Source organism: Peromyscus leucopus, chromosome 4, assembly GCF_004664715.2.
Source record: "Peromyscus leucopus breed LL Stock chromosome 4, UCI_PerLeu_2.1, whole genome shotgun sequence".
NCBI classification, from domain to species: domain Eukaryota; kingdom Metazoa; phylum Chordata; class Mammalia; order Rodentia; family Cricetidae; genus Peromyscus; species Peromyscus leucopus.
The window spans coordinates 62,301,160-62,323,345 of NC_051066.1; the positions used below are offsets into that span (position 1 = coordinate 62,301,160).

At 35.6% G+C, this 22,186-nt stretch overlaps 1 protein-coding gene across 1 annotated transcript; it reads right to left on the reverse strand.

Moving 5' to 3' along the window:
• Window positions 1-13,694: 13,694 nt before the first annotated feature.
• On the reverse strand, window positions 13,695-14,648 carry LOC114710103 (olfactory receptor 8K1). The gene has a single exon (XM_028894187.1). It carries the CDS (start codon window positions 14,643-14,645, stop codon window positions 13,695-13,697), a length of 951 nt encoding a protein of 316 aa, XP_028750020.1. The 5' UTR covers window positions 14,646-14,648.
• Window positions 14,649-22,186: the final 7,538 nt, after the last annotated feature.

Here is a 22,186-nt window from a genome sequence, read left to right on the forward strand (position 1 = left end):
AATACAAAAACCACATGAAGATATGTCCTTAGGCACTTAGGAATATTATTCAAAGTGTTGAATCTCTACTTTCAAAGGGTTGTCAAGATGTTAGCATTTTATAACATCTTAACATTATTCATAGGAAATACTACCCTTGACTACACTTTCCATTTTTTGTTCTATAAGCTTCATATTCTTTTTATTGTGTTTTAATCAATAATAATCTTATTACATTTTGACTATTTTATAATGTATGAAATTTGTCTTCTAATTTAATCATGTATATGAATATTTCAATATTTTATTATAATAATACTGGCCATCTTCATATAATTCCTAAGATAATAATATGCATATTGTCATAGACTTTCACATCACTTTCATATGTTCAGAATGTTGCTAAAGTTGTTTACAGGATGACCATTTATCCTAACTAGATAGCTGGGGTCCCTTCAGCATTCACAACTGATGGTGCTTGTCTGTTACACAGTCATCCTCCATCTACAAATTTGCACTTAATGTTTGGAGAGTCATGTCATAATTATGTTTCTACAAATGTCTGGTAAAATCCAAGAGATGTTGACATGTTCTCTCTTTCTAAAATGGACAGGAAAAAACATGGACACTTAAGCTGCAATTAGAAAAGAAAATTTAAAAAAATGATACTGTGAAAAATCAAATTAAATCAGATAAATAAACCCAACTGAAACATAGTATTGTAGGGCAGCTGATACTTTGTCTCTGACAACAAGCACTACTCTGTCCCCTTGGTTTCTTTGTGACATTTTTGTCATTTATTTGTTAACCACACATCTCCTGAGTTTCTGCTTTGGGACAAAAAACATGTTGAAGTTTTATATAAATCATTTGTCTTTCCTCATGCATCTAATGTTCCATGTACAAACCCAGGAAACCAAATTTGTAAATAAACCTGTAAACAAGATCACTGCAGTAGCTACCAGGTATGATCACTAAACTACAGGTAGGGTTTCACTGAGGCAACCAGGGAGAGTAATTTGACGTGGAATAATGGGGAGCTTGTTTTTGCAAAAATAATGTTTGAATTTAACCCTAAATAAACATATGAAAACAATTATGTAAAGAATCAGAGAGAGAAAAAATTCCAGGATTTTGGGCCATAAGAAACATGGGAGAAATGCCATTCTCTGTGATAGGAAATGTCTTACCAAGCACAAGCTTTCTGTGTGTGGGAAGAGAGAGCTTAAGAGGAGAGAATGTGACTAGGTTTTTATGAGGAAGTGGGGAATTAGTAGTCTCTCGTGTGATATTACATTGGACGTTACATTACTATAGGGATTTTGCACTTCTTTCCTTGTTTATGAATCCTAGAGAAATTTTAAGGGAGACAAGTATTTGATTTCGATATTTGAACCACAGTATTTTTTGCTGTTGTGATGATTATGAACTGTAGGGTTTGGGAAAAGGCTAGAGGTTGGACCAAAAAGAAAATTTAAAACATAGAAAAACCACTTAGTTATTTTTATGGGCTTTTTTGGAGTGAGATATTACTGGGTAGGCCGATGTGGAGAAGATGGAGTTTGAAAGACAAATTTGACGGCTATAAGAAGAATAAGATGGTATCTTCTATATAATCTTTCAATTGAATCACCTGGAGTGGGGAATGACAGCTTATGCATATAATAGTGATTTTTTTGGGGGGGGGATACTTAAGAATAAGGTCAATGTCCATGTAATTGTTTGATTTTTCATAGGAAATTATTTAAAATGTAGTAATACAAGTTCTGTTTTCAGTATACTGTGCTTTTCAAGCTTGTGAAATATTTACTAGGCATTTAGGGAATCAAGTATTAGTAGTTCCTTTGTTACAGGTACTTGAGAGACTATAAAATATGTAGAGGGATAGTATTAGGCCATGTATCACAAGACATTTCTGTCTTTAATTTAAAACAAAGTTTGATATGCTGTCCAGCAAATCTCTATCTCTGATCACTGATAACCAATGCTTTGAGTTTAGAAAACCTGGCTTAATATTAAAAGAAAATGTTAAGTTTGGTGGTTGGTACTAGTAATCACAGTGCTCATGAAGCTGAGGCAAGGGGATGATGAATTACATGTCAGTTTCCAGCCTAGTTTCAGTCAGATAGCAAGCAACTACCTCAAAAAGAAAGAAGAAAAGCAGGGAGGGGAATGCTTTAGAAAAAATAGCTCTCTATGTACACCTGAAATATTCATAGCACATAAATTAGGGACACTCCAACCCCTGCCTGTGGAGCCCAAGTACTGAGAGGTGGATCTATTATTCTAGGGCTCCTATAACTGGACCAGCGAGAAGTGGGGTGATGCCAGACCCCTTAAGATGGGGTTCCTGGATCCCTTTTCCTGTGGATGGAGGCTTAGGCCTCCAATAAAGTGCATTCTAGGCTTTTTCTAACAAAAAAAAAAAAAGAAAGAAGAAAAGCAGATCTGGTGGTGTAAGGCTCTACTCGCTGGACTCAAGATGTGGAGGCAGGATGATTGGCTGTCTAAGAGCATGCAGAGCTTTGCTCTCAAATGTGCTTGAGGGGGGCAGAGGTGAAGTTTATTCTGAACTTTTTAACTCGTAAATGAACTAAGTGAAAATTTCAGAAAGCATGTTTGCTTCCTGGGAATGTTACCCATGACTATGAAACAGGCTTCATTGTAATAAACTAGGGTTCTGGGATTCCATAGTTAAAGTCCAGTCTTTTAGAAGATGTCCCTTTCCAATGTGACCCAGTATTCTGACACCTCATCAAAGTGTTTCCTTTCGAACAGACTCTTATCTGAAATGTAGGCAGCTCCATCTACTGTCTGATAGATGACTTTTGTAAATGTGTTTCACTTCTTAGTTGATTGCATATTTTAAAACACTATATGAATTTGCATATGTGGCATCAAATATTTTCAATGTCTTTATGAAGCAGTCTCACTCTCTAGTGCTGACTCACCTGTAACTGACTAGCATGTTTCCCATGTTCTATTTGCTTCAACCTCCTATTAACTTAGATTATGTCATGTACCACTGTGCAGGAATATCATTCCCTTTAACTTACATTTTTTCAAAGAAATTTACATCCTCAAGGAAGAATGCAATTTGTTTGTACTACTGTGTATTTACTTTCTTAAAAAAAAATGTAGTGATGAAAACATAGAATTTCCTATTTAGATAATATAACAACAATAAAATAACAAAAATTATTCACCAAGAAAAGTGCATTGTTTAAGGAATATGATTTACTTAATACATGAGACAGTTGAAAATTCAATTTAAAAACATGGATGGCTGATCATTACTGCACCCTGTACTAATAAATACAGTTAGAATCTTCTGAATAAATGCTGTTTAAAATATTTTACTACCTGATTATCAGCTGTTCATACTTCTAAAATTAAAGGGGGTGGTTTGCTTTAAGACATTATGTGGATTTTTAAAGTCCTTATAGAAAAATATAGAATATTTTTAACCAACCTGAAATGAACATTGGACTTCATGTTCTTGGTCAAAATCTCTACATGGCTGCATCCATGAGTTGACTCAGTGCTATAAACCTTTGAGATTCAAAATGTGAAGCACAGTGATGCCAAGATCCATAAATAGTCTGTTGCATCCCTGGGGAAGATGCTACAAGGACTGGTTGTTAAAAAGACTCCCCTGTAGGAATTAATCAAGTCATAAACAGATACTTTCTCTCTTCTTTAAGACAAGGTTTGACAGTGTATCCCCATGATGAATGGGAACTCCCTATCCTCCCACCTTTTGGGCACACACTTAGTTTCCTTTGCTGTAGTCTGAGCCTGTATTACTGAATTAAATTAAATTCAAATAAATGGTATCTAAGGGGAACAGAGATTAAATTGCATCTGTTGAAGGACCTCCCTTCTTTGCTAGGATTCCTTATTGCAAACATGGATTATTTTAAAACCTAAGAACTAGTGGTCTAGCAATAAAGTGAGAACAAGTTGTATCTCCAAAGGATGTGCCAATCATTCTACCATCTGTCTTCATGCTTTATTCCCCTTTAATTCAAAAATAGAATTGATATAGTCATTACCTCCCAGAATGGTATGAAGTGGATTTTAAAATACAACATCCATGGCCTAAGTAGATGATGGAGTATGTAACAGTGTTTGCAGCACCCACAGCTCCAGTGAGGCTAGCTAACAGGGAAAGACCCTAGAAGAGACACATTGATGACCCAGCGAAGGAGAAATGAATGAGATCTACATGAGTGGACTGGGTGAGTGGGGGGTGGCAGAGAGTGAGGAGTGGGGATGAGAACATAGGGAAATGGGAAGGTCAAGCTGGAACAGGGACAGAGTGTGAGGGCAGGGAGGGAGATACCATAATAGATGAGGACTTCATGGGAAAAGGAAGAGGCAGGGTGATGGGGAGGCTCTCAAGAATCCACAAGGATGACCCCACCTTGGACTGCTGGCAGCCGTCTAAAGGGTGCCTGGACTGGTCTACTCTGGTGACCAGTCTAGCAAATAACCTAGCTGTCATCATAGAGCCTTTGTTCAGTGACTGATGGAGGCAGATGCAGAGATCCATGGCTCAGGCACCAGGCTGAGCTCCAGGAATCCAATTGATGAGAGAGAGGAGGGATTCTACAGGCTGGGGCCATTGAGATCATGACGGGAAGATGGGCAGAAATGACTGGCCACACACACATATGGAAGCCCATGAACTGTAGACTAGTGGCTGTGGAGACCCCATGGGACTGGACTAGGTCCTCTGCATAAGGAAGATGGTTGTTTGACTTGAACTGTTTGGGAGGCACCCAGGCAGGGGGATTGGGATCTGTCCCTGGTGCATGGGCAGGCTTCTGGAATCCGGTGCCTGTGGTGTGACAACTTGCATAGCCTTAGTGCAGTGGGAAGGGGCTTGGACGTGCCTAGGCTCAGTGTGCTGTGGTCTGCTGACTCCCCATGGGAGACCATGATTTGGGAGATGTGGGATTGTGGGGTGGCTTGGGAGAGAGGGCTGGAGGTGGGAGGAGGGAGGAGGTTGGATCTGTATGTGGTATGTAGAGTGAGTAGAAAATTTCTTAATAAAGAAAAATGAAAAAAAAAAACAAAACAAAAACAGTGTTTGCAGTGCAAGTATGAAGACTCCAATACCTACATAAAAACTCGGAGAGTAATGGCTTCATTTGACTAGCAATCAGCATTGGGGGGTGAATACAGGAGATCCCAGGTGCTTACTGGCTAGTTAGCCTACTCAAATGCAAATTCACAATTCAGGGAAATCCTGAATCAAGACAATAGTGGGAAAGCTATAGAGAAGGACACTAGATACATTGTTATGGCCTCAGTATGTATGTGCGTGGGTACATACCTGCACACCCCCTTGCATGCACCAACCACCTGTACCCACCCATTCCCACTTACAACTACAGACAATATAGCAAACACATACAAACTTCCTACACATGTGTTTCATGTACAAAAGCATTCTTTTATTATTTATTTAAACTTCTATTTCAGTAGAGGTTAAACTAGACAGCTATTAAAAAAGAATCAAACAGTATTGCAAAGTGAAGTCTTGCCTTTTGAATATGACTATATCACTTTTTATTAAAAGTTCATTTTGTAACCATGGAGCATTTAGATTTGTGTGCTTTTCACATTTAATGTCTAATACAAATCTTATAAAACTTTATCCAATGAAGGCATTCTTTTCTGTGTAGATTGTCTTTTGTGTCTGTAAAAGAAAGCATCCATACATGAATATGTAATGTTTTGATGTACTGAATTATGGACACTTTGAAATTATTAACACTCTATGTATTTAAATTCTAATTCCTAGTGTCTACGAAGAGAAATGTATTTATAAATTGGAGTCTAAAAGTTAGGCGATTGGTAAAAATGGGCATATGTCTGTTTGCATATTTATTATAAACACTTGCATATTACGTGATAATATATGCTTTTTAAGATTGTGAGAAGCCAAGAAGTTAGAAATTTTGGTATGGTTACCTGCTGCTAGTGATGTTTAGATAAAGAAATAAGTACAAGACCAGATGTGGTAGCATAGGCCTTTAATCTCTTCACTCAGAAGGCAGAGGTAGGCAAATCTCTGTGAATTTAAGGCCACCCTGGTCCATGTAGGGAATCTAGGAAAGGCATAGCTACATAGATAGACACTATCTAAAAACAAAACAAACAAACAAACAAAAAGAACAATAACCAGAAAAGAAAGAAAGGAAGGAAGGAAAGAGGGAAGGAAGAAAGGAAGAAAGAAAAGAAAAAGAGAAAGAAGAAGGGAGAAAGAGAGGGAGAGAGAGAGAAAAAAGAAAGACAGACAGAGAAAGAAAGAAAGGAAGGAAGAAAGAAAGAAAGAAAGAAAGAAAAGAAAGAAAGAAAGAAAGAAAGAAAGAAAGAAAAAGAAAGAAAGAAAGAAAAAGAAAGAGAAGCACAAATGGTATATTAATTATAGTGGGTGTACACAAATAATTAGCACAGACAAGGATGCTTGTGGGATGAAAATTATGTATTTTTTCATGTTGTACAAGTTCAAAGACCTAGGTGCCCGCACGTAGGGCCTCTCAGGTTTGCTTTATTTTCAGTCTTGCATACAGCTGCCTTCTCACAATCCTCACATCCTCTTACTTGGACTGATTATGTGTTGAGTATATCTCTTGCCTGGGTTCTAACTTCTTTTTATTTTTGTAGTGTAATAATATTTTAATTAAAATAAAAACAGAGAAACTGATCAGCTGGAACTAAAGTGACCGCTGTCAAGATGGCAGAAACTCCTAAGTGCAAGTCCAGGCCCTCAGAAGGAGCCGGCAGCGGGAATCAACACTCCGGGCTCACCAGTGAGTCTTGTGGAGCGCTGAAAAGACACTTCAAGGTGGAGACACCTTTCAAGGAGGAGCCAGAACAAAGCATGGAGCTTTGCCGGGCCCTGGCTGTCAAACTCAATCTAGAAGGAGACATTAAGAGAGAACCCATGGTGAAGGACCCCAAGAGAGGAAAGAATAAGATGAAGCTCAAGCAGTTGTCAAAGAAACACAGAGAGCAGCTGAGGCACAGTGTGTGCAAGTTACATGACAGTGCGCTAGCACCAGGGAGCCTTGGGTGTAAGTGGAGCCTTTATTCCAAGTGGTGCCTTTTTTCCAAGGGGGGAGTTGCGCACAGATTGAAAATGGGGGGCTCACTATTCGCTGGGTCTCTCATCAGCCTTGAGTTCTACCAGTACAAAAATTTGAACGAGGGCCACCATAGGGAGAACCCCAAGGAGTCCTCTCAAAAAGCCATCCCCAGGCTCCCTGAAACTTTGAAAGCTTTGGAGAAGCTCAAACTCTCTTCTGGGTATCTCTGAGACTGTGTAATGGTCTGGCTGGGGATGACAACCTCATTAATTCATCTACCTCTACCACAGCCATTTTGGGGGGTTCTTACTATATATTGTGGATGTTTTGTCTCTGGCCTGGGACTTGTAGCTTTTATCTCCCAGTTGCTGGGCTTTGAAGTGTTGTGATTTGGTGGGTTTTTTCCCCCTCATGCGATTTTTTTTTCATTTAACATTCATTTTTTCTTCCTTCTTTTTTTTATTATTAAGAAATTTTCTATTCACGTTTATCTCCTTTTGTTTTTGCCCCTTTAAAATAGTTTCACACATCACCTTTTCCTACCAGTGGCTCTTTTTGTTAAATGTTATTCAGCTTGCTTGTTGGGGGAGGGGTGTTGGGCTTTGTCTCTGTATGGTAGATTGATAATAAAGCTTTATAGAAATTAAAATAAATAAATAAAAATAAAAACAAATGAAATGGAGTTGGACTTTTACTGAGTAAAGTAATACTCTAACAATTTTCTTTTTAATTCACATTTAAATTGCATTCCCTAATAAAAATAGATGCGAATATTTTCACTGTTGTTGCTGCTGTTGTTTCTAAGTGAAAAGATCTAGACTTGTGTGGGAACAGATTTATGGAAAGCACAATGCACATTTTGTCAAACAATTGCCTTTGAAGCACTAACATTGCCATTCTTTGTGAACACCTAGCTATAGGTGATTTTTCTCAACAGAAGTATATTGAAGCTGAATAAATAGGAGGCATTTGCATCTAGAGTAAAAGCGTAAAAATCCAAAGCAAAGACAGCAAGATTATTAAATGTCTGAAAGGCATCTCTTTTTCAAATTAATTTTTTTAGTTATTTCCCCCACTTTTATTAAAGCTATATTCTTTCCTTATACAATATGTCCTTATTACAGTTTTCTGTCCCTTGTTCTCCCCATCCCAGTTTCCTGCCCCCTCCCCTCCCATCCATATCTATTCCTTTTCTGTCTCTCATAAAAGAACAGGCTTCTAAGAGATAACAACTAAATATAACAAAATAAAATATATAATAAGAAAAAACAAAAACCATCACATGGAAGTTGGACAAGGCAAACCGCAGAAGGAAAAGAGCCCCAAGAGTATCACAAAAATCAGAGATGCACTCATTCACGTATGCAGGAGCTCCAAGAAAATACTATGCTGCAAGGTATAATATATAACACAAAGGATCTGGTGCAGCTCTTCCTCAGCCCTGCTGTTGCTGCTTCAGTCTCTCTGAGTTCATAATAGCTTTGCTCAGTTGATTCAGAAGGCCTTATTCTGCTGGTGTTCTCCATCCCTTCTGGCTCTTACACTTTCTCTGTTCTTTCTTCTGCTTGGGTCCCTGAATTGTGAGAGTTGTTGCTTCTTATTTTAAGAACACATAGCATAACACAATGAACCCATTTTAATTTAATTGTTTTTCAAAAGTTCAATTACCATATGCATTTACATTCTGATATATTAAGGATTAAGATATAAATATGTAAATTTGGAAAATTTAAGATAAAACACAAATTCATGCATCAAAAAGTATCAAAAATAAATACAAAGGAGGGCATTAATGAACCAATTATGATAGCAAAATGAAAAAAAACCATGCTAATTATTCTGAATCTCACACTTTAAGCCCAATTTAAAAAAATTGGTGGCATCTTTAGGTAGAAACTTGATTCTGGAAAAGCTATTATAGAAAAGCAATACAGGTGTTAAAATGTATAAATAAAAATTATAGTAAGAACATTATTTAGAAAAATGAAATACTGGAAGATAAAATAATGCTGAAATTTTACTGAATAAACTATACTCATGCATCTTATCATTTTTTTTTTTTACTTTTTCTTTAGTTTTGAAATTGTAATGCAATTACATATTTTTCCCTTTCCCTTTCTACTGTCCTAGCTCTCCCATATAATCCTCCTTCTCTTTCAAATTCAGGTTTGCTTTTTCCCTTAGTTATTATTGAAAGTATATATGTATATATGTATATTGCTAAATATAACCTGCTCAGTCTGTATAATTTTATTTGTATGTATGTTTTCAGGGCTAACCATTTGCTATTGGATAACCAATTATGGTGCTCTTCCCTGGAGAAGAATGTTTCTCCAACTCTCAGCATTCCTTAGTTGCCTGTAGTTCTTTGTGTAGGATTGAGGCCTCTTGGGCTTTCCCTCTTCCATTTGGCATGTCTTTTGTTGTTTTCCTTATTAATATTAGATAGTCATGTTCATGAGACTTTATAGGCACACTGTGGGACATTACTAGGAGACACAATCTCATACCAAACTTCTTGATCCTCTGGCTTTTACAATTTCCTCACCCTTCTTCCAAAACATTTTCTGAATCTTAGGTGCAGGAGTGTAGATATATTCACTGAGTGGTAACTACAACATTGTTTTGTAATTGTTTGTGGTTTTCTCTAAAAATATTACTCTGTTGCAAAGAGTGGTTTCCTTGAAGATGGATGGGGATTGTACTTATCTGCGTGTATAAGGAAAAATACTTAGATTGTTGTTAGAGATTATGCAGGTTTAGTAAAGTGGTACTTTTCCAATATCCACAACTTTACTATCCCTGAGTAGCTAGCTTGGTTTCCAGTACCAGGCATAGTTTCCCTACAGCTGAATAGATGAGTCAATTAGAGAGTTGTTTGTTTTCACCAATGTATGCTTACCACTACTCTGGTAGGGCTATCATGCCATGCTAGTTGCTGTTGTGGTTCATACTCATCATGGTTACATGGAACTGTTTCTTGCTTCTCTCCTTTGGAAGCTTGTCTGGCTGGTGCCTTCTAGTACCCTGAAAGCTAATCCTTAGTGAGGACTCACTCAGGTTAATTCAAGCTAAGGAACTTCTGGGCCTTATTTCTGTAGTGCATGATGTCTTCAGCAATAGGGACACACCTTCCTGCTCTCAGGAGCATCCAAGAACAATATCAATATGGAAAGTCCTACCAACAACTCAAAAGAGGGCTTCTTGTGTCTCATAATGGTGTTTTTGTTACATGATCTTTGTCTCTTTGAGGGAACATTGTCAGTTCATATGAAAAACTTTTATTTAATCTACACCTGCATATTTATATATGTAATTACTTGTATTATAGTTATTTTAGACAGTCAATAATGTTATTCCTTATAATCTTTTTAGACTTCCTCTCTCCTTTAATTTTTTTTGGAGTAAGTTATAAACATATACCTTTTTTTAACTTTTGCTATAGAAAACATGTATCATATATTACAAGGGCCTACAAATCAACACAAATCAATGTCAGACACTTCTTGAATACTCATAGCCATTATCACAGCTTGGATAAGACTTGTGCAGGCCCAAAACAAACCAATCCTAGCACGAAAAAGGGAGTTGGGCACCAAGTTCCACCTCTAACAGAGGAGCTATTGGAAATCATCAGCTTTAGGTAGAGGAAGGGTCAATTTTCTCAAAAAGTGGAGCCTCTAATAAGTCAACAATAATCCAGTGGGAAGCCACATATCTAGGAATATTTAGACAGCACAAACCAGCCTTGAAGTGAGAACAAAAAAGATAAAAAGTTTGTTGGAAAAGGAAGGTGGGTAGATATGGGAAGAATTAAGGGGAGAGGATATGTACAAAATTATCAAAGAACTAATGGAAATATTTATAAAATTAGAAAACATATATAAATGGACTAGTGTGCATGGATGACATTTGAAAAACATTTCACAAGAAACGGAATATTGCATCACCCTAAAATGACGCCCTGTATTTCTTCATAATAAAATCTGTCATGCCATAATCCAGGTAATAACAGATTAATTTAATCGTTTTACAGATTAATCTAAATATAGCACGGTGCTTATATAATGATATTTGTGTTCATCTATGTGGTTGAATGTGGAGATCATTCATTTTGTGTTATTTCTGAGTAGTAATTCATTTTATGAATATATTTTATTTTATATTTTAAATACTATTTTGAGTATACCTATTTGTTTTATTCTGGACCTAGTGAAACAGATGCATATAAATACAAAGATATGGGCATATTAGGCATTATTTAGTTGTTCAAATTTCTTAGGTAATACATAGATCCCCTATATATACATGCATTTTGGAATATCTATGTTTTGCCATTCTTGTGTCTGATTTAAAATGTCAGCTCTTGTGTATTGAAGTTTTAGCATATTTATGAGTCCTTCCATTTTACTCTTAGTTAAGACTGTTTTAAATAGTGTGAATCTTTTATGCCTGGGTTCTGATCCTGAGACAGGAAAGGGACTCCAGTGTGAAGAAATGAACTGTCTGACCACCAGATGAGTTTCACACAAGTGGCTGGCCCGGAATAGCTCCAGCCATCTTTATTTATACATTAAAAACAAACATGCTTTTCCATACTAACAAACAAATTTTTCCTATCCTCCAACATTAACCTCTGGCAAAAACAAGTATGTCAAATATAATTTTTCCCAACTTTTATAAATCAAAACAACTTTAAATAAAAAGTAACACATCATTTTGCTGTCTTGGCCAAATATGGAGCCAGGTACAGCCTGTCTTTACAAAACTAAAAGGTAATTGATATAGGCACACATTTTCAAGAACAACAGTCTCTTTCAAATCATATTTACCGAAATATGGGTTATTTGCCTCTGATCCTGTCAGCGCCGAATCAGAACAACTCTTGGAGTATGAAGTGGCAACTGGCATCCTCAGGCAAGAAACCTGAGAAGCAGCAGATCCCAAAGAATTTTAGGGGAAGATACTTGAGGGAAAAAGGGGGTTTGCAAGAATGGTCACATCTGTCCAATGCATGATAAACAAAGTGACACTAAAACCACTGAGAGAATCATCAATATTATGAGAGAGAAGTGAGCTTTCAGGCTGTATGGTCACAGCAGGATTCTCTGTTGTCTCAAAGTCCACTGGTCCTTGAAGAATGAAACTGTCCCTCATCTGGAAATCCATTGGACAAACACTCATATACTGATTGGAGGCCAACATTTTAATCTAGAGGAGCATCATAAACCACACATGAAACATTTTGATTTTATTCCTTGTGGACACTTGTGGTAGTAGATTTTTTTAAATTATTAAAACAGATTTATATAGGAAAACAGACCTTTGAAACTGCACTTTGATTTCAAACATGTTTTATTGAATTCAGGGATGAATCAGGTCTATACTTAGGATAGTCTTAATAGAATTTTCTTTGCCTAACTGTCATTAGCAGCTTAATCACTAGATGCCTCCCCATTCCCTGCAGAAAATTGGATATCTTTGAGAAAAATGCATCAAGGAAGAGAATGTATTAGTATATGATTAAAGAAACTGTGAGATAAGAGCTGAGGCTATCCTAATTGTTTGGAAACATGAAAGAATCAGTGTTTCAGAGTCTATGCCATTTTATATAATCTTTCCAATGGGACCAAGACACTTAGGGTGGTTACACAATTACTTCTGAAGTAACAGTTATCTTCCCTAAATAATCACTATTATATATTTTTAAAGCATGTTCATAATGTAGTAGTTCATGGCCAGATGACCATAATTCATTTTCAGTCTTAAATCATTGCATCATGAAACTATAAACCCAAACTTACATAATGAGAACTCTCCATGGTGTCTAATAAAAAAAAATCTTTCTGTATGTACAATTCATCCTTAATATATAAAATATTATAAGTTGAATGAAACTTCATTATGATTTCTATTCCTTTGTTTGACCCTTAGCTTAGATTTTTTATTTCGTGTTATAATTTATGAATTTAAAAATATATACAATATAAGATTACCTATATCACATTATGGATATCATGATAAACAAAAATTAACACTTTTTGAAAACATCTTATTAGCTAATTCTCAGCACTAATTTGTGAGATATAAGAGCAAAGAGAGCAGATTCTCCAGTGAAATAATAGAAATAGAGCCAACAGCATGGCTCCATTCGGAAAATTCATCATGTAATATAATATGGATTAAAAATGATTTTTAGTTTTAATATCATTTTTTCTTATTTACTGTTTAGCTGGCATCTTCTTTGTGGCATAATCTTATTTAACTTTAATATTCAATGACTACTGTAAAACATATATTACTAAGTCTATACTTTGCATTGATTAATTTCAATTAGGAATTATTTTTACTTTTTCAAGACCAAGCTGAAACAACAAAAACTTAATTTTTCCATATTTATAAACTATAATTTCCAATGTGATCTTTGAATAGCATTTGAAGATGTTTTTAGTACTATGTGCTTTATTCTTTTGAGTTGCAAAAGAAACAGGAGTTTGTGTAGAGGGAATTGGTTATGAAGAGACTTAAGCTTACTGTTTATTTCTATTATTTGATGATCTCTTGTGTCTTGTGGTCTGACAAAATATGAAATCTATGTGACTGAATTTTAAGGTATTAAGTGGGGATTCTGAATCCATGAGTAAAAGTTCTCTTAAGGGCCTCTTTTACTTCTTTGTTTCTGAGACTATAGATCAATGGATTGAGCATAGGAATGACTAGCGTGTAAAACACAGAGGCCATTTTATCAACATCAAAAGTATGGCTGGATTTGGGTTGCAGGTAAATAAACAGCAGGGTTCCATAGAATACAACTACTACTGTCAGATGAGAGCTGCATGTGGAGAAGGCTTTGGACCTCCCCTCCTTGGAGTTCATCCTGAGAATTGCCACAAAAATGAACACGTAAGATATGAGAACAATCAAGAGGGAGGAGAGTAAATTACAGCCTGAGAAAATTAAGATGATCAGTTCTAATTCATGTGTGTCAGAACAGAGCAGAGATATCAGAGGGACACAGTCACAGTAAAAATAACTGATGACGTTAGAGCCACAGAAGGACAGTGTAAATAACTTAATTGTGAGAAGTAGTGACACAAAGATGCTGTAGAGATAGGGTACCAGTACCAGCGCCCAGCGCACTTTCCCTGCCATGATGATCACGTAGAGAAGAGGTTTGCAGATGGCTACATAGCGATCATAGGCCATGGCTGAGAGGATAAATAGTTCAGTGATGATGAAAATCTCAAAGAATGTCAGCTGAACAGCACACCCCATGTAAGAAATAGTATTTTGCTGCATAACAAAGTTTACCATCATTTTTGGACCAATAACTGTGGAGTAACCAAGATCAGTGATTGATAAATGTCTCAGGAAAAAGTACATAGGGGTATGTAGTTTAGAGTCCAAGTGAGTCAGAATAACCATGCCCAGATTGCCCATCAGTGTGACCAAGTATATGATTAAAAATATTCCAAAGAGTGGTGCTTTGAGGCCGGGACTGGTAGTGAGTCCCAAGAGAATAAACTCAGTAACCTGGATCTTTGCAGTGTGGTTGAGTTTCTCCATTGGGCTTAATAGCGGCAACCTGTGTAGGAAGCAAGTTTAATGTAAGTTATTTTTGCAATGATGTATGTCAGAGAAATTATAGCATGGCATATAAGATATGGTTTCTTCACTTGAAGTCTCTGCTTCATCTCTGAAGTATAGAAGACAACAAGTATATTCCCCACAACTATGATACAGTGAGCTTTAAAAAGGCAGAATATGAGAAGTATTAGAATGGTCTTGATTTTGTTTCCTTGTTTTGGTGTCTGTTCTGAGACTGGGTCTTGCTATGCAGCCCAGGGCGACCTGAAGTTTGGTTTCATACTGTCTCTGCATTAATGGAGTCTTCTGCAGCTCTGTCTGGCTTCAAATTCATAGCATAGCTGAAGATGGCCTAGAGCTTCTGATCCTGCTGCTTCTACCCTCTGAGAGCTTGGATTACAGGTCTGTGCCATCACACCCAGCAATAAAGTAGTCATTTTGATAAAAGAATTAATTGCTACTTCATTTGTTGCCAAGTTTTTTTGAATTATGCAAAGACTTTTCTTATTTTATTTCTTCATTTAAAATTTTCAAGTTTTAAAGCACATACAGGCACTCACACATAAGAACACACATATGTGTGTTGTTGTTGTTGTTGTTGTGTGTGTGTGTGTGTGTGTGTTAGAGAGAGAGAGAGAGAGAGAGAGAGAGAGAGAGAGAGAGAGAGAGAGAGAGAGAGAGAGAGAGAGAGAGAGAGAGACTTGGAAATTTTCCTTTGTTTCTTATCAAGTAAAGCAGATGCTTAAAGAAGTAATAAGAACTACTTACACACTACATTTTACACACATTTACATACATCTTTGACTAAGGATGAATGTTTCAGTACATCTCAGCTTGTTTACTAATGTTCAAAACATAATTCTAGAGACTCTTCAGAATCTAACACCTCAGTCTGATTTCCTGCCACTCGTTTGTTCTTTGTGATGAATCACTATTTCTAATGATCTCAGAACCGTACATCTCTCTTTTGTGAAAACAAGGTCCTGATTGAATATCCTGAATGCTGTTAAATTGTGACAAATTGTGGAAAGAGGTCCAGTGGAAAGAATATTGATGCCAAGAGAAAGAGGGAAAATGCTGTGTGCTGAATATACTTCTAAGCTCTTTACCAACCTGAACTCATGTGATATTCACAGTACACTAGGAAGTATCATGTCTTCTCTACTGCTATAGGATGCAAATAAACTGAGGCTCAGAGGGCTGTAATACTTAATAAAAGTCCACTCAAATATAAGTGGTAAAATCAAGATTCAAATACTTCATCTAATATATGAATATAGTCTCATAAACACTACATTCTGCCTCTCCTGGAAAGGCTTCCCAAGTAAACATGAGATATACAGAGATGATACCAGATGGGTAATAATAGAAAAAAGATTCTGGTTAAAACAGATGACTGAGTAGCAAGACAGTAGGTTTTAAGTGAGCATTGTGAATAATGAACACAGACTACTAGTGACTGCAGAAAAGGTCTGTCCTAGTTATTAATACTATTAATATTTATGTTTTGGGTAGTAGTTGAGTTTAAGTATGTTTCTTAAAAACTATCAAAGCCTACTGTTCCTTCTTACCTGTGTGGAGACCCTGCTTAGGAATCCAACTGCTTTGATCTTAGTTTGTAACTGAATGGATTTAATGTATTTTCCTTTATATAACCTTTCATTGCTAGTCTCAGGAGACTCACTGTACTGAAGTTCAAATGCAAATGGGTAAATAAATTGTACATGATTTCCTGGGGGATTTAGAGTGTCTTGTACATCTATTAATTGTTCTTTGAATATATTATTAGGAAAAGTAAAATACTTCATGCCTTAGTTTAATAGAATATATAAACTATGCAATATCATTAAACATTAAAAAATCACAAATAGAATTTTATCAGCATCTTAGACACCTAGCATGATAGAATTAGCACTACCCTTTCACAATCTACAAATAAAAGGTACAATACATTCATATATTATAGATACATAAATATGACAAGATATGGAAACATATCTTTGGAAACATATCTTGTGAGATATATTGTTTCTAATAAGTAACCTATAGTGAATAATAGTGAATCATAACATAGGTTTATAAAATATTTAATATGTGATTACCAGAAAAACTGGCTTGGATGGACCTCCATGTATTTTCACACATATGCCTTTTATTGAATTTATTTTAGCTTTGTTGGTCCATTGAATTATATTTCTTTTAAAAAATACATTGGAAAAAAGAAAACTCTAGCCAACATTTCTTTTCACATTTTCCTATCTGATATGATATCTTCTTTTCACTAGGATGGATCTATAAATTAAGCCCGTGTTAGGGAGATTGCTTTGTTCTTCAGATTACTAAGAATATTTCCATGGTTTTAACTACTGAATTTCACCAAATTTTTAATGAAGAAGTCACATTAATTTTCATCTATTTTTCAAAATGGAAATGGAGGACATTCTTTCAGCATTAGCATAACTGTCAACGTTACTTTTATAATGCAATCAGTCAGGGATATAACAATGATAACACATCTATAGACTAATATCCCTTTAACACAGATATAAAACTTGACAACAAAATTCTAATAAGGCCTGGGAAACAGCTCAGTGGGTGAAAGTGATTGCTGTGCAAGTGCAGCAACCTGAATTTAATGTCAAGAAACCATGTTAAAATAAGCACTGCTCTGAATTAAATTTCCAGAACCCACACAAAGTCAGAGGCTGAGATTCTGTAATGTCTATGCTGCTTCTGAAATGCAGAGAAAAACACCCAGACATTCCCAGGCTAGCTAACTTGGCATATGCAGCAGCAACCATCAAAGAGACCCTTTCTCAAATAAAATGGAAGGCAAGGAGAGACACAGAGGTTGTCTTGTGAATTCCCATATACTTTGTGATAATCACATGCATACTATATTTTATTTATGCCTGCATTTATGCAGACTCTCTCTCTCTCTCTCTCTCTCTCTCTCTCTCTCTCTCTCTCTCTCTCTCTCTCTCTCTCTCACTCTCACACACACACACACACACATACAATGCTAACAAATAAATCCAAAATGTTATCCATTACTTGAAAATTTTTTATTAATATATACCAAGTATGTAGTGTGACATTTCAATTAATGGTCATCAAATCCACAGACTTTTTATTCAAAAAAATGTTAAATTTAATATTATACATAGTGTAGAATCATGGGAAGTAATTTGTAATTTGGAAAGTCATTGTTTGGCATTTTATTTTTTTTGTTTCATTTTACTGATGAAAAAGAAACTTTTGTATTGGGCTTAATTCACTTTGAATTGCAATAATAAATTACGTTGCAAACATTACTGATTAGTTTCTCAGTGTCTGCTATTGAAGATAAGAACAACTCACTTGATTTTTAACAGTACATATCATACATATAGTCATAACAGATTCTGTTATATTTCATTTTGTATTAGTCAACAATTTCAAAACTTAATAATCTTTTGTTATAAATGCAATTTTGCAGTTAAGGCTAATTAGACAGTGATTTTGATCAAGCATGGAATATTCTCATGATCTGATAATCCAGTCCTCAAGAAGTGAAAGAATGTTTTATAGCAAATAGACACCAGAATTGTGACAGTATTGGCCAATAGGTAGGGTGTTTTTATTTTCTTATATTTGAAGAGAGATGTCTATCACATTTCACATTTATATTAGTTGATCTTTTTTTGTTCCAGCAAATAATTTTAATGAATAGAACGTAAGAAAAGATTAAGTGACTCAAGTGGAGTCAATCAACTGAAAACACAACAGTTTAAATTGAAATTCAGTATGTATGTGGCAATTCTGAATTTGATTTCTGTTCTTAAGGCAGTTGATTCATGAAGAAAATGACTGTTTTTGCTTTATAAGGTTTGGAAGAAATGGGTATATTGGATAATGTTGGACACTGGTTTATATTTGGTATTCCCAGATGACTGGCAAAGCAGCTATATTTTCCAGTATTACATTATTAAGCACTTTGATATTACATATAAAATATACTTTCAAGGAATTGACAGGTTGAAAAGAAGGCAGATCAGCCAAAGATCCTAAGACTCAAAAAAAAAGTCAATGATTCTCTTTTATTGTGTATATTTCCTGTTTCTTGAAGTGAAATAAGCCAGAAAACTGATGACTACTGTAACAGAATAAAACAGTGAAAATGAGTCTATGCAAAACCAGATCTCAACATACAGAAAAGAGCTGCTTAGCAGTGATGGAAAGCAGTTCTTCCATAACAAAGACCATAGAAAAAACTTTGGATCATTCCTAACCACAAGGACCACAGAGAACAGGTAAGTCCATGAGCTTGAATTTTGTGTTGTAAGATATCAAAACCAACCTAAGTTGGAATGGTAACTACTCACTAAGTACTGAGTCATCGACCATGTACACATTTCATGTATTATAGCATGTGCCATTTGGTGTTTTAGAGAATAATATGCAAAGTGTTTTATTCCTTATTAACAAGGTCTTTGGAGACACCAGGCTGATTATGAGGTAAATAGTTTTCTAAGATAATATGGTACAGAGGTGGGTTCAACATCTCTGTAAGTACTCGACTTTTGTTTTCTCTATGTGTGCCACTTGCAGATCCCCAAAATTAAACTTCAGGTAGTTCTTTTTCCTAACTGCTACCATCTTTCTACATCAGCACCCTGGATCACTTCCCTTGTGCTTTACTAAATTGACATCACCCCCATTCCTTACTTCCCAAGTGGCTCCTTTCTTCAATTAAGAAAATATGTGCAGTTGGAATTTGGCCACTGGGAATATTAAAATTATGAATAATACAATGTTTTAAATCACAAAATATATCTTATTGTGACATGCAAACATTGTGTATGTTTCATGGAAGTGCTTTTTCTCATCTTATTCTGCTTATTCTAGAATAGCAGCATGATGCTAATCAGTCTTAATTTGCCTGTCACACCAATTGGAAATGTTTTTATTATGTATGGACTTCCTTGTACAACACATGGGGGTTCAATAAAGAAATATTAATTTAAAAAAAGTCTAAATATGGAAACAGATGACTGTCCATTCTTTCAGCTCCATAGTTTTACAATATCAGGAACCATTATGCTTTCATTTTGCTGTGATTATTTTGTTCTTGAATTTATTTTAAAATCATAAAATGAACTTGTTCTTTGACAATTTCATACATTTATAAAATCTACGATCCCTGGCCCTCTTTAATCTCCCTCCCACTCCTATTACCATCTCTTTCTACAAGTCCCTTTCATATATCCATTTGTATTTTCTTATTTATTAAATACTTTTTTAAAAAAAAAAGAGGTTTTAAATTAAGAATTTTTAAGATTGTAATTGCATCACTTACCTCTTTCTTTGCTTACTCAAAGTCTTTGATTGCTGTCTTTCAATTTCATTGTGTCTTATTCCCTTAATTGTTACATTCATACATGTGTGTGTGCTTGTGTGTGTACTCCGAAATACATAAATAGAAACTTCTCAGTCTGTATGATATTCCATGTACGTATTAAAACATTATCTACATCCTTTCAAGGCTGACCATATCAAAAGCTACACCCAAACATCTTACCAACATGGCTGCCTAAACATTTCCTGAGCAAGAATGACAATAATAGATAACTAACATGGAAGAGGGAAGCTCACAAGGCCTAAACTCCACACAAATGCTGGAAACAAGAGAAATGATCTTTTCTAGAGAAAAGGACACTATTTTTTAAAATCAAGGTCTGCTGAGTTTTAATCAGGGTCATGGATGTGATCATGGGTTTAAAAGCATTGATTGACAGCTAGTAGATTATTCAAAGGGTACACAAATGAAGAGAGGATGTAAGAGCCAGAAGAAAAGAAAAAGGGCTGTGAAATTCAGTCTTAAGGGCCAATAAAGTTGTGACATTACAGCAACTGTGACTACTTGCAAGGGGCCTACACAGAACTGGGCCTGACAACAGTAGATCATTAGTTTGGGAGCTCATGAGTTCCTAAACCTCTCTACAGAACTATTGGAAACAGATGATTTTTTAAAGGCAGTGCTCCCTATGTAGATCAGGCTTACTAAGAATTCATATGTCACCCACATTGGTCTTTAGAATGTGGCAACTATACCCTGCAGAATCTGGTGAATGCTGTGAATGCTGTGACACTAGGTATGAGCTAGCTTTCCCAGAAAAGTGTCATTGTGAATCTCACTGTTAATTTTCTGGGTGGCTTAAATTCATATAAAACTACTCAAGTCCAAGCCTTAAAATTTTATGAAGAAAGCTTACTCTCTTATTGAGCTTTTTCTGTGTGCAGGAAATTTATCTCTTATTTTCTTCTTGTGAATTATGTATTCAACTAAATCATTAGCCACAGCTTTTATAAAAAAATCTTTTCATTCTTCCTTTGTACAAAGTGGCTAATCCTGAAAATACAGAAATCAGAAATCAAAAAATTCTACCGTTTTTCTTCTCTTTTCTTCTTCTTCTGTTTCTTCTTCTTCTTCTTCTTCTTCTTCTGTTTCTTCTTCTTCTTCTTCTTCTTCTTCTTCTTCTTCTTCTTCTTCTTCTTCTTCTTCTTCTTCTTCTTCTTCTTCTTCTTCTTCTTCTTCTTCTTCTTCTTCTTCTTCTTCTCTTCCTCCTCCTCTTCCTTTACCTCCTCCTCCTCTTCTTCCTCTTCTCTTCCTCCTTCTTCTTTCTTCTTCTTTTTCCCCTCCTCCTCCTCGGTACATTTTAAACTACTTAATACTAATTTCTGCTAACATTTTTCTAGGTTCATCTGCTATATGCTACTCAATAATGTTACCTGGAAGTCCTAGGTAGTTTGACTACCTTAAAGACAATATTTAATTGCACCAATTCAACTGTATGGTGTGATGCACTTTGAGTATTTTTCATTTTTTGCAATAAAATGACTCTCAAATATTTTGCATGTTTTCAGTGCAATGACTCTTTAAACTTTCATTGAATGTATATAGAATTTTAAAATAATTATTTTTATGTGTATGTGTGTGTGATTACATGAGTTTCTGTGCACTAGATGTATTCAGCTTCTCATAGTGGACAGAAGCCCTGGAATTGCAGTTACAGACAGCCATGATTCTTCAGTGTAAGTGCTGGAAACTGAACTCAGGTCCTATGCACAAGCAGTAAGTGCTCTTAGCTGCCGTGCTGTGTTTTCAGATCCTAAAATTATTTCTAATGAAGGCAAATGAAGAAACAATGCTCAGACGGTTTTAAAAGAAATCATACCTGGTGTGAGAGCTAAGGTATTTAATCAGAGTACTTGAAAGGTGAAAGTAGGAAAAGTGCTACCCATCTATACCAATTTGCATTACATATTGAGTTTTATGCTTATCTGAGTTATAGCATGGAGTATTGCCTCAGAAATAGTTTTTAAGGTCACTGAAATGATGAATTATCAAATTTTCCAGGCCCTATATTACCCCTTTTATTATTTCTGCTATCGCTGTTGTTCTTAAGTCATTACACAGTTTTGAATTAATTTATTGGGTCACTTCTTCTGAGCTTGAAGAACTAACATAACTTGATATT